General features: G+C 43.1%; 1 protein-coding gene across 4 annotated transcripts in view; it reads right to left on the bottom strand.

The window, feature by feature from the left end:
• Positions 1–742: 742 nt before the first annotated feature.
• The window catches only part of KCNK12 (potassium two pore domain channel subfamily K member 12), a 30,144-nt gene continuing 15,934 nt past the window's right edge, over positions 743–14,952 (bottom strand). Inside the window, exons 2-4 of one of the 4 annotated variants that reach the window (XR_005933875.1) lie at positions 11,260–12,151; positions 7,548–7,665; positions 743–1,361 (exon numbers count right to left, since the gene is read on the bottom strand). Coding sequence is in view for 1 of the 4 variants with exons in the window: in XM_041128548.1 (XP_040984482.1) it covers positions 7,629–7,665; positions 11,260–12,151 (929 nt within the window). In the remaining 3 variants the exon portion in view is untranslated. Of the gene's footprint in view, positions 7,666–9,031; positions 12,152–14,952 lie in introns of all 4 variants that reach the window. The other 3 variants (XR_005933877.1, XM_041128548.1, XR_005933876.1) reach the window with 3 other exon arrangements.

The following is a 14,952-nucleotide window of genomic DNA, read 5'->3' as shown; positions in this document are numbered from 1 at the left end:
CAGCCCCTACCCTTTCTGCCAGGAAAACAATTTGAGTGAGTTTTGGCAAGCAAGGGCTGTCAAACCAGCCCTCACAGGTTGTGTCTCTGGCTGGGACACTGCAGCAGCGGGTGCCATCCAGAGCATGCACCCAGCACCCCAACACCAGCTCTGGCTGGGGCTTGTTTTAATTAGCTAAGGAGATGGGGACAGCAATATGGGTTTTGGCTGGGTTTATAAACCAGAAAGGTTTGCACTTTGGGTCCATGTTATCTAGCCAGCTTAGCAAGCCTCCACGTTTGGTGCAGTGACATTTCTCTGTTTGCAGTGTGATTTAAGCGCCTTTCTAGTCAATACCAAAATTTCCAGGATTTATCTTAATCCCTTGGACAGATGGATCCTATTGATTTGAATGGAAGCTGGGGAGAGGGGATATATAGGGAGTGCCTTACAACTGTTTACAGAGCAAACAGTTTCCCATCTGCTCTCTATTTTACTGTAAAGCAAAGGATCAGTCAGCTGCAAACTTTAATACGTGACCATCACGTACATTAGACGCATGTCACACTATTATCCTCCTCGGCTCTGCTCGACCATACACAGTTTAGTCAGCATCTGGGGGGTTGTGGGGTCTCTCCCCTTAGGGCTCCATGGTCTCCAAGCCATTTGTTTCAGAGAGGATCTCTCACCCAGGAGGTGCTTCTGCCTCGCCTCCTGCTCCCCGTGCTCAGAAAACAAGAGTACTTGCATACACATCCCGGGCAACATTTTTTCTCCTGTTTATTTCAAAAGTCTTTGTAACAGTTTAATTGCAACAATCCAAACGTCACCTGGAATTTGACATCCTCCCAGGTGTACAGAATTCATACTCGGTCATGTATCACAGCATTAAAAACACACAGGAATGTTCCCCGAACACCATCAGTGGGTTCCTCCACGGTCTCATTAACTATGAGCTCATTAACTACCAGCTCTACACATCCTCCGCCAACGCCTCTGCGCTGCTTTGCAGTGCGGCTGCGCGTCAGCCGTCTCTGCCTCCGAGGTCCATAACCATGCTTCTGTGAATGAAGGGGTGCCAAGCCCAAAATACCCATTTTTGTCTGCAAACTGTATATAACGTACCGGTAGAAATGTGATCTGTATTTAATTGGCTTTGTATATGGCTTTTTGTCCTCTTCATTCAAAGATCTTACAGTGGAAAAATCCTGAGCTGGCATCAAAAATAGGACCGATTCGTTAAAAGCACTCACAATTATAGTATGTGTTGGAGGCAAAGTTCCTGTCAACCCAGAATTAAAGCATTTTAAAAAATGCCACTTGTTTAAATAGATTTCAATCTTGAAATTTTTCCAGTTTAATGTTTTGCTAGGAAGCATCATCTGAAAGAGAATAAAAATCTGTATTTTCAAATCAATGATTTACAGGAATTTACGCTTCTTCATTTTACCTCTTGACTCGGTAAACACAACTGAAATTGTGCTGGAAAAATGCATGCAGCTCCTTTTGACTTCTAGCAGGCATTTAAAAGTCATTATGTCTGTTTCATTAGGCTATTTACTACCTGCAATTCAACTAAGTTACTCCAGATTCAGGCAAGAGCAGCATTTGTTTCCTAGCTTATTTAGGTAATTTCTGTATTGTTCAACTCTTTGGGAGTACGTTGAGTGATGCCAGACACCCGGACCTGCTGCAGCCGTTTCTAGCCAGAGAAATGTCATTTTTTTCTGACCAACACTCAGCTGAAATTCCCCTTGGTTGTTACAATAGTCCCTGGCTAACACCCATATTCACCGATGACAGTAAAAAAAGCTTGCGTAAGACCTGCTGCCGTCCTCTGATTTCAGTACAGGTGATGAGAAATGTCCCTAACAGTGTAGAAACAGCTGCAGAAACTTGTTTGGAAAGTGCCATTTTTGGTGCTGCAGCTGTTTGCAGGGCAATGTCCAGCACCCCAAACATCCAGCTGATGCTCTCCTGAACCCAAACTTCTCCCACTGCTGGGGAAGCAGCTGGCTGCTACGGACAGAGGCAGCTCTGCTCACGGCTTTTGCATGTGGGATCATTACTGTCTCATTTAGGATTATTTTGCTTTTCTCATATGCTGATATTGCGGGGTGGTGGTGGTGTGTGTTTGTTTTTTTGGTTTTTCTCTTTTTTTTGAAAACCCATGGCCACTTGAAGGTCAGCTGTCAAATGGATTGAACGACCAGTGCGGGAAAATTGAAAATCATGACATCTTGTGTGTAGGCTGTGAATAATGGGCAACACCCTTTTGATCATTAAAACAGAAAATTATCTCTATATTTTCTGATGTTTTTAGCCCATTAAGAAGGCAGGGATATGACCGCATTGCTGATGATTTGCACTGCGTTCCTGGCAGTACATTCGCTGCTGCAGAGCAGGGGCTGGCAGTGGTGGGATGGATCCCGCGCCGGGGGAGGCTTGGCCGGGGGAGGCAGCTGCAGGTTGCCGTGACGTTCAGCTCCTCTCCAAAACCCACAGACACCCCGAGGCAGGTCCATTTTCTGCTGGGGACTGGACCAGTATTCATGTCTCTGGACCACAGGCACGCTTAAATTTGGGGATGGAGGCAACTCCGTCCCCAAGTGCTATTCAGAGCAAGGCACGTCCTCAAATACATCTTGCTTTCATACAGAGGAAGAAAATACAAGCCTTGACTACCCGGTGCTGTCAGAAACTGAGGCTTTCCCTCACGATGCAGGTGCATTGAGCATTAGGAATGAACGCTACGGTAATTTTGTGTCGCATGCCTGAGCTTTGGGGCCCAACTGTATATTTTAGCACCTTACTTTCTGTTCAGAGCACCACTTCTTTTGTTGCTTCACTGTACTTGTAGGACGGTAAGACAATTTTTCCCTTTTTTACTGATAAAGATCTCTTAGTAAATATAACCAGGCTTGGCAATTGATTCATCTTGTAATATTTATGTATGCTGTCATCATACAGAAAGCCTAAACAAACCTATTCATTTAATGAGGAAAGTAGGATCACAGCGTTACTGCTTTGCCGGTGCAGAGGCTGAATGTAAAATGAGTCGATAACTGCACCTGGGTCCCAAATGCTCCAGTTTGGGGAACTAACTGGGGTTCAAAGGTGGCCAGAAACAGTCTAGCACGGGCTACAGCACTTTGCTGTGCTTCTCAGGAGTGGCTCAATATAATGTCAGTCGTCTTTTTCTCTTTTTCTTCTGCCTTCCTCTGTTTTTTTGTATCTTGACAATTCAGACAGCACGGTTGCTAGCCCCACGTCAAAGGCAGGGGCGGGCACGTACAACACCGACAGACAAGGACCGTCCCTGGGAGCCGCAGCGGGCCGGGGCGATGGCAAACCCAGTCCTGAGGCACAGCGACGGGAACTGCCCGGTATCGCCCCGCCAAGCCGCTTCATCCAGCCCGGCGTAGACTCCCGGCCACCCAACCGGCCTACAAAATAACATCTTTGCGCATCGAGAGTCAGTAAATGATCTTTGACGCTGTAGCCGTGTACCGGTGGGCTTTTTGATAAAAGCGGTTAGTAGCGAGTGGAGCTCTACTATTTATGTTTCTTTGCCTGAATTAGAATTACATTAGCATGTCCTTAGTTTGCAATTGCCAAACAGGTAAAAATATTCAAGTTTTGAAGATCTGTACCTGCAATTGTGTTTGCAGCGATCAGGTAGTCTCCATTTTAATCCCTTTAGAAGCTCTATTCATAGGAGTGAATGTACAGCGTACGGCATTTTCCAACTGGGATTTACATCCTTCTGACTATCTTTTAAAAATTTTAAACAAATTAGATAAAATGGGCAAATAAAATAGGAAGGTCTTTTTACATAAAACTGGATCTTTAGCATCTTTCAGTGAGTTCGTGTCAAGGATTTCTGTTGGTAGGAAAAATATTCAGTCTGCTAACTCCAACCATGACATGTGATTTATACTCATAATTGAGATTTTACAAAACAATTTTTTAAAGAAAAATATTCAGAAAAGTGTCTAATTTTGGTGTGTCTGGGAACTTTTGCTGGATAATTTGCTGGTGTTAATACTTGAGCTGTTTGCAACCAATGCAAATGGGAAAGGAATACCAACCAGAAACCAGCACAGAACTGGTCGTTCCTTTTACAATTCACACTTAGTGAAATACAGAAGTAAGCAAATACCAAAACCAGTGGAATTAACTGCAGAAGTAAAATTCTTGATGTTTGTAATAGGAGATAATAATGCCAGCTCAGTTAAAGATATCTACCAAGCTGTGCCCCTTTAAAAAGAAATAAAATAAACAGGAATACTTTTGAGCAGATATATTGTAATTTAAATTGGCTTGGAATCTGGAACTAATATTTTTGCAAAGAGTATACAACAAGGTAGTATTCCAGTGAGCTAAAAATGTGTGTCTGTATATGTAGAATGATGGCATTTTTTATTTTTGTAAATAAACAATGTCTACACACACAGACACACAAAAACCAAACCCCAAACCATTTTTCAGATGTTGTGCTTTCAGGTACTGAGGTTTTACAATAAAATTGGAACTGAATTCTTGCACAGCCTGTACAGCCCATGGATGTTACTATAAGCAAAAATTTTCTGGACATAATTTTACTTGCAGGGAATAAAACTGATTCACTAATACAAAAATTAGGAAACTAGAGCCATTGAGAAAATACTTGGTGTTTGAATTGCACCTTGTCAGAAATGTCAGTAATTTTTTTTCATGTTGTTTATTGTGTATTATTATAAAAGTACTAATTTTGCATTGACTCACTGGCTTTAAAAAGTAGTCTTAGAGTCTGTGAAGTACAAAGGGATTATGGGGACATCATTGTATTTCTTAGACGGTCTGATAAAGCATCACCTGTGGGAGGGCCTAATCCTGAAAACACTTGGGACAACGATGTTACACAATTCCAAATCCACCTACATCCTCGTACCGAGTCCAGGCTTGGGAGCTGGCGAGGACACACCTGGGCATGACACAGCCCTGGACTGGGGGGACTGGAGGCATGGGAATCTGCACCTTTGATACACCCAAAATATTGTTCATCGCTGTAAGGGATGAGCGCGGCTGCTTCTCCAGTAGTAGGCTGGGTGATCGTCTTCCCAAAATCAGCCCTTGGCAGTGTTCACCTCCTGAATGAAGTGCAGGTGGCGAGTGTAAGCATGCAGTCCCTCCCTCTTCCCCCCGTGTCTCACAAAATACTTCTCTCCACGTTCCAGATGAGGTAGCTGAGCCTGCGATGCAACAAGAGCTACTCGGGGCTTTGACAGCATCTCACCATTTTGCGACAGGGCGTAACACATGTGCGTATGGAGAGCAAAGCAAGTCTTTGGTTTTCTGCTGGATTTGCTGGAAAACACTTCTGAGCCTTTCCCTCTCCCCACACTTTTCATTCATTAATAACAATACACTTGCTGTACCTTGAGAAAACCTTTTTTTTTTTTTTTCTCATGCTAAATTGCCAGACTATTGGGTACTCTGCTATAAACCGTATCCATATTTACTGTCTCTTTCCTTTTCCAAGGAAGGACTAAACACAATAGACAGGAAGGCAGCAGCTACGCAGCCCCACTTGAAAGCAAAACTACACCATTTTGGTTCCTGAGAGTTGCAAGTTTCAATTTGATCCTAGACCTCTTTTTAGCTATGCAATATTTAGGGCAATTGCGCTTTTTTTTTTTTTTTTTTTTTTTGTGGTTTAAAGGTATATTCTAATTAAAGGGTGGATGTTACCCATTTAATAAACAAAAAGAGTAAGAAAAAAGGCATGTGTCTTTATTGCTAGCTGCATTCGGACTGTGGCCATGTAAACTGAAGTAGTCCTTCCTCTGTGCCATTGCTACGCGACAGATTTATCATGCCTAATGAACCACCTAGTGTGCATACACTAATACGCTTAACCTATGTGTCAAAACGCAGTGGAATTGGCCATACCTTCCTGCATTTGCTACAGTGTAATGCTTCTGTTTTCCTACCATGAGCATTCACAAAAGCAGAACATGAGCTCAAATATGGACATAGTCACAAAAAAGAAATTGCACATTGGTTGTACAATGTGCGATGCACACTTCATTAGTTATTTTCTGTGAGTCAGGTATTAATGTGCCCTAATTGAATTTATTATGTAACGTAACATGTATTGTATTATGTAAATGTAACATTGAAAATGTGCGTTGGTTTGGAAAGGCACATTAGTAATCCAATTAGAGCAGAAGCCATATCCATAGATTTGCTAGCAATCAGCAAAGTATGACTTTGTTTAGATTAACTCTGAACATTCATTGTAATAATCAGTCACTGAATATTTTTCAAGTTAAAGGTTAGAAAAACACAAAAAAGTGAGAACGGTCTCATTGCTACAGTTAATTTTCATAAAATTATAAATTCATCTCACATAGGCAATCAGGTTTATATCGAGCCCGCGTGCCTGGCTATATGGCCTCCACTGCTGCTAAAGTCCTCCTTTCAGTTGCAAGTGAAGACATGACTGAAATACACGTAAATGGTTTTGTGCGATTCTTGTACCTCTCCTGTCTTCCACCAGTAACTCCTGCTGCAAATAGAGCTGGCAGTTGGGTTACCAGTTAGTATGTACACGTCAAAGAGGCAGAAATATCCTTTGCAACAGACCTTCTTTCCATTTTTAGTTGTGCCTACTGCTGCGTGGCCCCAACCACTGCCTGAAGTACCTTTGTGCGTCTTGCTAGCGGTAATGGGAGTTACTCGTGCAATGCTTCTTCCACAGGGCGACAGGCAACCTACAGCCTCGTCCTTCAGAAACCTCCATCTGCAACTGAGGTCAATGAGATTACTTCTCTGAACATCTATATTGCCTGAAGGACATCCTTCGCATTGCAAGGAAATTAAAAGCTATCTGAATTTTTTGCACAAAATGAGAAGTGTGTTTGCAGATGGGAAGAAACCAGAAAGAATTGGATGACATCTCACTGTGACTCCAAACTTTGTCCAAGACACACGGGGAAGACAAACCCCAAGAAGTAAATGTAGCGACTTGCCAAACACTACAGGTTTCACAAGAAACTGTTCCTTGTACCCGTTTCTGCCCTGAGCTCCAGGGGAAAGGGAAACCATCACTTGAATTTGGTCATTGTCCTTTATTACCTTTCACTTAAATTTTAATTCTCATCTGCAAGGTATTAGTACACGGTACCTCCTCCCTTTTCTCTGGAGGTCCGAGCAGCTCATGCCTGTGCAACCATTGCTCTCACTAGGGGCTGGCTCAACAGAGAAGACCTAAGTCCTGTAGCTTTTTGCTGCTCCTGAATGCTCTTCTTGGGCTCAGACAGCAAAATACCAATTTGGGGCATGGGGTCTGAGCTCCTGCCTGTGCTGCCTGCACAGCTGCTCAGCAGGCAACTGGGATGTCTGGGTCTGTGCCAGCTGGGAGTCACTGGGGCTGTTTTGCAGGGTGGTGCAGAGGGGGTTGTATCAAGGAAGATGAACTTTTAAATCCTAAGTTAATTGCATTCTGTCAAGGCTGTCCAAAAATAAAACCTGGGGAAAAAAAACCCCCTAATTTCAAGAATGTAATACAACTTCCAAGTTACCTGAAAAGAAAGTGCAATCTAGTGCAGTGTGCTTTCACTGTCCCACTCTGTTCCTTCAGTTTCCTTCTGATTTCTTGTGCTTCAGCCTGTGTCCACGTATTGCAGGTATCTGCTTTGTCTGTGAAAATGAAATACCAGGAGGAATTGCACTTGGTGCAACTGGTGCATGTTTAGGGTTTAATTCACAAAAGGAGCAGGCCGCCCTGGGGAATCCTGAGTTGGACCATGCACAATAAAAGAGAGGAGTTACATGCCCAAGTCTGGCAAGTTTAAAGAGAAGTTGTCATTAAAAAAAAACCAAAAAAAACCCAAAAGCTTAAGAAAGAGCAGGGAGGTCTAGGAAGGACTGATCCCAAATCTCCTCTTGGCTCATGTACTCGAGTGACGGGTGCCCAGGTAGTGCTAGCAGGCAGAAGAGGAGAGATCTGGAGCTTGGTTTTCATGCGTCCTTGAAAAATACTTCAGCTACTGAATATGAGGGAACTGTAAGGCCACCCCTTGTCAGATGCTCCCCAGTGAGACCCAGCTCAGTAACCGTGCTCCGAACCGTCTCATAAACTGGCCTTGCTGACCTCGATGGGTTTGGGGGTTTTTACAGGGCTTAGATATGAGCCGGGGGTCCTTGTGGTTGAGTTGTGTCAGCTTCGGTGCATACGTGTGCTGCAAGAAATAGGGGCACTGGTAGACAACTGGGCATGCACTTTATACGCCTCTGAGGCGAATGAGAAGCAGCATGGAGTTTATCAAGGATCTTGGGAGTAAAGAAACATTAGACCTAAGTCCACAGAGTAGCAATCAGATGCCCAAATCCCTTGGGACACCCCGCTCTAGCAGCCGATCCAACACCCCTGGAGTCAACAGGAACTGCAAAGGGTCCTGCACTGGCACCACCGTGACCAACGGTACCAAAAAGAGTCGGAAACATGTGAATCGTTTTACAACAGACTCTGTGTCTGCCTTTGACTGGACTCAAAAAAAGTACAGAAATAGCTGGGGAGGTATGCACAATTTCGTATTACTTCACTGTATTTCCTAGGCAGGAATAGGTAGTTTGAAAATAATTTACAAACATTTAAACAGGTCCCTAATCATAGTTATAATATTTAACCTTTAAAAACAACTTACTGAAAAAATAAACCCCCTTAATTTGCAAATTTGTTATCATAAAAATATAGTTCTTGAGCTCACAGAATGTTAATGCATTTGAACATGTTTTTATGAGTAAGATAATAAACCTAAGTAATTCTGCTGTGGCTGGGGGTCCTATCTATTCAAACTCCTAAGTCCTTCAGGACAGAGCCTGTCTGCCTCGATTTATGCAGCACTTCACACAGCGGGGTCCGTTCTAATGAGTAATAGTCCCCAAGATGGCAAATGTACCAAGGTACAACCCTAAGAGAGGTCTAGCTGCAAAAAAAAAAGATTAGAGCCCCATTCACACTCTTAATAAACAAACACATAAATCATCATAGTTAGAGATTTACCCCTGGGGGTAATCCTGAGGGAAAAGAACACATTTTCATCCTTTTGGTTCCCTGCCTCCGCTGTTTCCAAAGACGTCCCCTGAGTCTCTGGAAGGCGCCTTCCTGAGCTGGGTCTTTGCAATCAGTCTGAGTCTTTCCCAGACCATGACCTGCCCCTACACATCCCGCTTAAATTTATCCTTCAGTGGGCTTCAAATTACGCTCACCGAGCGCTCCGACCTCTGCCTGCTTCTTCAAAGGGCCCCTCAAACGTAGCATCTGAGATGGAGTGCACAGACAGACCGGCACTCAGACTCATGGACCTTAGGGAGTCTCTCTGCCACCAAGGAAGCTCCTGCCAGACGAATGCCTCTTGAATACGGTCTCTGCCATACCACGTACTCTTAACTATGAGTCTGCATCAGCTCGAAACAGAATACAAACATCATTGCCTGTTGCTGGCCAAATGCATCTTGATAAAAGCTGTGACTATGTTTACACACATCCGTGTGTGATGGTTTATCTGTTGCTCTGATTCGTTCTCCTTTAGGCAAAAGATACAATCACTGCCATACTTCAGCTGGCAGGCTCAAGTGTGCAAAACCTCAAATTAAAAGTTAGTTTTCCAAGGTTAAATTCCAAAATGTTTTGCACTACTACAAATTTAAAGGAAAGCAAAAATGATGGGATACTCCCAACCCATGCAAAATGAAGTAAAGTAAGTAAACAACAGAGTAAAATATCTATATGAAACTTAATGGAAATATTTTCAGACATTTCTAATATTCCTAGTTTGTTTTCATCAGCTTTTTTAATTTTTTCAGCGATCAACATAGTACTCATGGTCTTGCCTATAATTTCCCAAGCAGTTTTCAAGAGCAGGCCATTGTGGCTTCTCAGACTTTAAGCTCAAGTCTTATTTCTTGCTGGAATCAGCAGAAGCCTTTTTATTACCTTCACGGCATTAAAGGAGTGGCCTAGCACAGAGAATTTAGAGAAACGATCCAGAGCTGTGCATATATTTCTGGAAGAGATTTGCAGCAATTCCTCTGCACCCATTTGTCATGCTAAACTAGACACTGAGACCAGGTTTGCTTCTGGTTCTTCAGCAGTTTGGGCTAGCACAGGTTCAATATGTCTTAAGACAGCAGCAATTGCCTATGGCCAATCATGACTTAGTACCAATGTTTTGGGGGAAGCCAGCTTCTGGGGGAGCTCCAAAGCCGTGCTCTTCTGTATAACCTACACAATCAGATTTGTGGGGTACAAGTCCAGGGTCAGGGCCCCCAAAGAACTGCAAGGAAATAATTTGCATGAATCTCTGCAACAATATTGCAGAAGCAAAAGATGCAAATTTAGGACAACAGAGAGCCTACATTCATTTTAGCTACTTATTTTCATGTAAAAGTAATGAATAAGCATTTCAGTGGTGATGCAAACATTTGACACCAGAGGTGCATACTGGCTTTTCTTGCATTAAATGAAGTCAGTATCGAAGGTGACAATCGCCTGTTTTCAGTTATTCAGTAGGTAGGAACAGTTTTGCACATTTTAACATGGTTCTTGATAATCCCCTGACTTTTAAGAGTTAGGCAGCAGGTAGAATTTCACACAAGACTGGCTAAAAAACATCATTTGTAGTCAGGGAAATTCAGCCCATTCGATCCTTTACCATTGAAGTCAGTAGGATTATTCAAGTGAAGCACAATCACCCTAAAGCTGGTGTAACTGCAGTCACCTATGTGTATGTTATATACAGGCTTGCCATGAGGAATTGCTGAAGAGCATCGAACACAAAATTCAGGGCCAGATCCAGACTTCAACAAACTGTGAGATACTGGTTTAGCCAAACCTTATCAACCCCAAGTTTGAATCTGGAGCCGAACTTGCCCATTTTATGCATTTTAACACAGAGTTTGGGTTCAGGCTATGTTCTGAAGAAGAACATGTCGGGTTTGACACCATCCTAACCATACACACCATCCTTCTATAGTTGCATCAGATTCTGCATCAAAGACATCCAAGTCTCTTCCAAAACCCCCTTTGGGGAAAATCGTAACATTACGGTAAAGATGTTACTGCATATTAGAGAAGACTTATAAAACCCCCAGCAACTAAAAAGCTGAATGCCCAGTGAATACCGAGGCTGTCTCTGAATTTAAAACTTTCCAGTAACTTACAGTAATAATTCCACCCTAATCGCCATTTTATTTTTATTAAAGAAACAAAAGGAATTTCAAAAACTCTACCTAGAATCACTCGTTTCTGCCAAGCGGTTGTTCATGATGGCTAGAGCACCCACCCCTGCGGAGAAACCATTTTGTCTCGTATTGATACAAACGTTCCTCGGGTAGCCATTGGCCGTCTCGGACAACTGCTTTTGCAAAATGGCCAGGGAGACTTTATTCGATGCCGTGAGATCCCTCATGGAGATCATCTCTCCAGAGAGCCTCCTCCCCTCGGTGTCACTGTCGTACTGTCCATCAGCATCTATTGAGATGTTATGTCGACGCAGGCGGGCTCCTGGGGTGATGGCATTGCGACGTCCGAGGCGGGCACTTGATTTATGGCACTTTGGGCAACATCTGCATTCGAATTTTTTCAACACCCAGTTCAAAACTTGCTTGATTACAATTGAGATGACATTAAAAAGAGAGTATATGCAACATACCCCCATTAATATAAATATGAAGTTTCCGAATCTGTATAATCCCTGATTTTGGTATGCAGCGTTTTGGCTGCTTACCAAATCTCCAAAGCCGATGGTGCTGAAGGTGACAAAGCAATAGTACAAGGAGTCAACGTAGTTCCATCCTTCCACCGCCGTGTACATTGCGGAGGCGCAGCAGGAAAGGGTAATAGCAAAAATTCCCAGAATCAGCATCACGTGGTAAACGGATGGCTTCCACCCCACGAGGCTGCCCACCCCGGACATAGCTGGCCCCCTTCGGAAGTTGGGAGGTAGGAGACCACTTCTTCGCAGCTGTCTCTCATGGCACGCCTTCATGATAAACGCCAGGAGAGAGATAATGCGCTCCAAGAAGAGGTTGAAGAAAAGGATAGTCCCGGCACACCCAAAAAGGCCATACACGATGAGGAATACTTTTCCAGCCACGGTTGCTGGTGTGGTCATTCCAAAACCTAAGGTGTGGAGATAAATGGCTAACGTTAGTGACATAGTTTTTCATGCATAAGCTCAGGACATACGTAACTTAATAAAGGTCCCATCTCACTGCACAAAAGGAGCGCTATCTCCAAGTCAGCTTAGGCCAACATGAAACCGAGTTTTGTAAAGAACGAAGAAGGCACCAGAAAACTCAACGAGATGACTAAAACTCAAGAGTGAGGAAAAAATCCTCGCAGAGATGAAGGCAGCATATTAACAGAGCAACGCCACTCTGTAAAAGCAGGTGGAAGCATTCCTGAGCCCAAACCTCTCTGAGGTGGGATGAGGTGAGGAGGCCACTTCTCTGCTCCCACGCGTGTGAGCCAGCATGGCCCGATGGAAAGTTTAAGCTCTCTGTTCACAAGCTGTAACCCAGTGTAATGCTTTTATCAAGGTCTGATTACACCATTCTTGCTGAGAAGTTTTCAGGTTGTATTAACAGGAAAAAAAAACCCCACCTCCCAAGTATCAAAAATTGTTTTAAAAATAACAGCACTTTGAAGTCTTAACCAAATCCCAACTGCGACTACCCCACCTGGTATCAGCACAGAAGGAAGGAAAAGCCATCGGCAAGGTACCCACACTGCGGAGCTGCCTGGCAGACTGGGAGCACTAGGATCTTGCAGACTGATAATTACAGCAGTGAAAAACACTGCTGCACAGCTGAATAGAAAAATCAGAGTATACAAACTCTGGAAAGATCCAGCAGCAATATTAATTCACCGCTTCTTTACAAGAATTGTATTTTGACATTACTCCTACATGTAATTTCATATGTAAGCAGTAATGCCTTGTAGCTACAAATGCTTAAGTAACAGCAAAAGTGATCTTAAATTTGCATGCAAATACATACAGTAAGTTTGCTCCACGTTATTTGCTGATACCAGTTATTTTATGAAAAAGAATTACATATATTTCACATATTATCTCAGGAAGATTCTTCTGAAGCTCAGTTCTGTAGGTTATTGCCCTTGTTCTGCTATTCTTCCCTGTAAAACTGCTTGGTGGTTCAGTCAAAAAGCGTACTGATGGGACTGAGGTGACTGCTCATGTCCCATGAACAAATAACCACATATAATTTAAATGAATGGTTTGTCAAAAATCCACATGCTGAAATTTCTTTAGCCTATTGTTCCACGAAAATGCTGAGCAAGTAACATATTCAGGGAGGTAAATATCAACATCAGACCACATCAGTGAAAGGTTGTGAAGAAAAAGGAGCTACTTTTAGCATAGAGCATAATGAAATCATTAAATCCACTTTATTATCATGACGCACCTTTAAACAGCAACAGGAAAATATTTCCTACATATAATGAGTTGAGATTGCTGCTTGAAATCTATTGATTTATTTTTGTAATGGCTCTATTTTTCTGGGTAATTTATTTGTGCTACCTTTGTACTCCACTGATACAGAATTTCGCGTTTGTGGATAAAAGAATGTAAATGCTTCTGACAAGTAAACTTGGAAATAGCTTTTCAAATGACAAGAAGGTGCATGAGGAAAGAGGTAGTCTACTTTCACAACAGATGTGGCATGCTTGGAAACATCTGTGTGCCAGCAATTCGGACTATACTGCATCATCAGTATCTTCACACTAGAAGAAGTCTTTTCTGTAGAAGACAGTAAAAACTTGCAGAGTATCATCAGAAAACAACAAATTACCAAAGAGGTCATTAGATTTTGTTTCCTGGACCCACAGTCTCTCCATTTTGTTGTGCTAAAAGACCCCCTTTTTGAGCAGATCCCACAAAGCCTGCCCTGGGGTCTCAGGCTTAGCACGGGGGAATGGGAAGCTCTTCGCCGTTCCTCCTCCTCCTCTGTGGGATGAAGCTGTTATCTGGGTCAGGCTGGCTGCTCGTGAGAGCCTTCTCATTTGATGATGAATATCCACTAGTGCCTGGTCCCCAGAAGAAGCCGGGGAGCCTGTTGCGGTTGCCAGCTAGGGATACACGGCCAGCTCGTTATGGAGAAGGCATCTGTTCGCCCATGCCTTGTCAGCGAAGTATTCAAACATGTGCTTCACAGCAAGCATGTGAACATCACCATCAAAATAAATGGGTTTATTGTCACACATATGGCTAGACACATTTATTAATTAAAAAAAAAAAGAGAGGTAGTGACAGTTTGGATCAAGTTGTAAATGCGCTGAAGCATTTTAGTATTTTCTGGTGATCATTCATGAGAGGTGGTGAAGTTTGATATTTTTGATGCGGTTTGTTTAAGCAAGATTTTCTGAAGCATAACGTTACCAAAATTCAGTATGTAGCTATGCAAGGCGAAAGGACCCATCACAGCAAGGAGAGTGCTAAGAAATACATAAAACAGGCAAAAAGTAAGATCAGCCAAACATAGTAACTTCAGGTCAACAGCTAGCAGATAGAAGCGCACTCATGTACTCTTCATCCGAGGTCTTCCTTCATTAGCCGTGTTTGTCCCTTCGGCACCACCTGGACCACGAGGGGTTAGTCCTGGTATGTTCTGTACAACACCTCTGAGCTCAGCCTCTGCTCAAGGCTAAGTACATCATGACTCCTAGATGAAACAAATTCATCCAGAACTGCCTGTGCTTCTGAGACAGTACAAGGAAAGAAGCACAACGGTGCTTTGCATTCTTCATGGCCCTGACACGTATTGTACGGGTACCTCGGGGTTGATTCTGTGTGGCTCAGACACAATATTTCAACGTCCCTCATGCTAATTCTGCCCCACTCTGACCCACCACTTCAGATACAAGATGCATGGCAGCATTAATTTCAGCTGTTTGATACTTCT

Source organism: Aquila chrysaetos, chromosome 13, assembly GCF_900496995.4.
Source record: "Aquila chrysaetos chrysaetos chromosome 13, bAquChr1.4, whole genome shotgun sequence".
Lineage (NCBI taxonomy): Eukaryota > Metazoa > Chordata > Aves > Accipitriformes > Accipitridae > Aquila > Aquila chrysaetos.
Note: the sequence above shows the minus strand (reverse complement) of the source record. Positions and strands in the feature narration are given on the sequence as shown.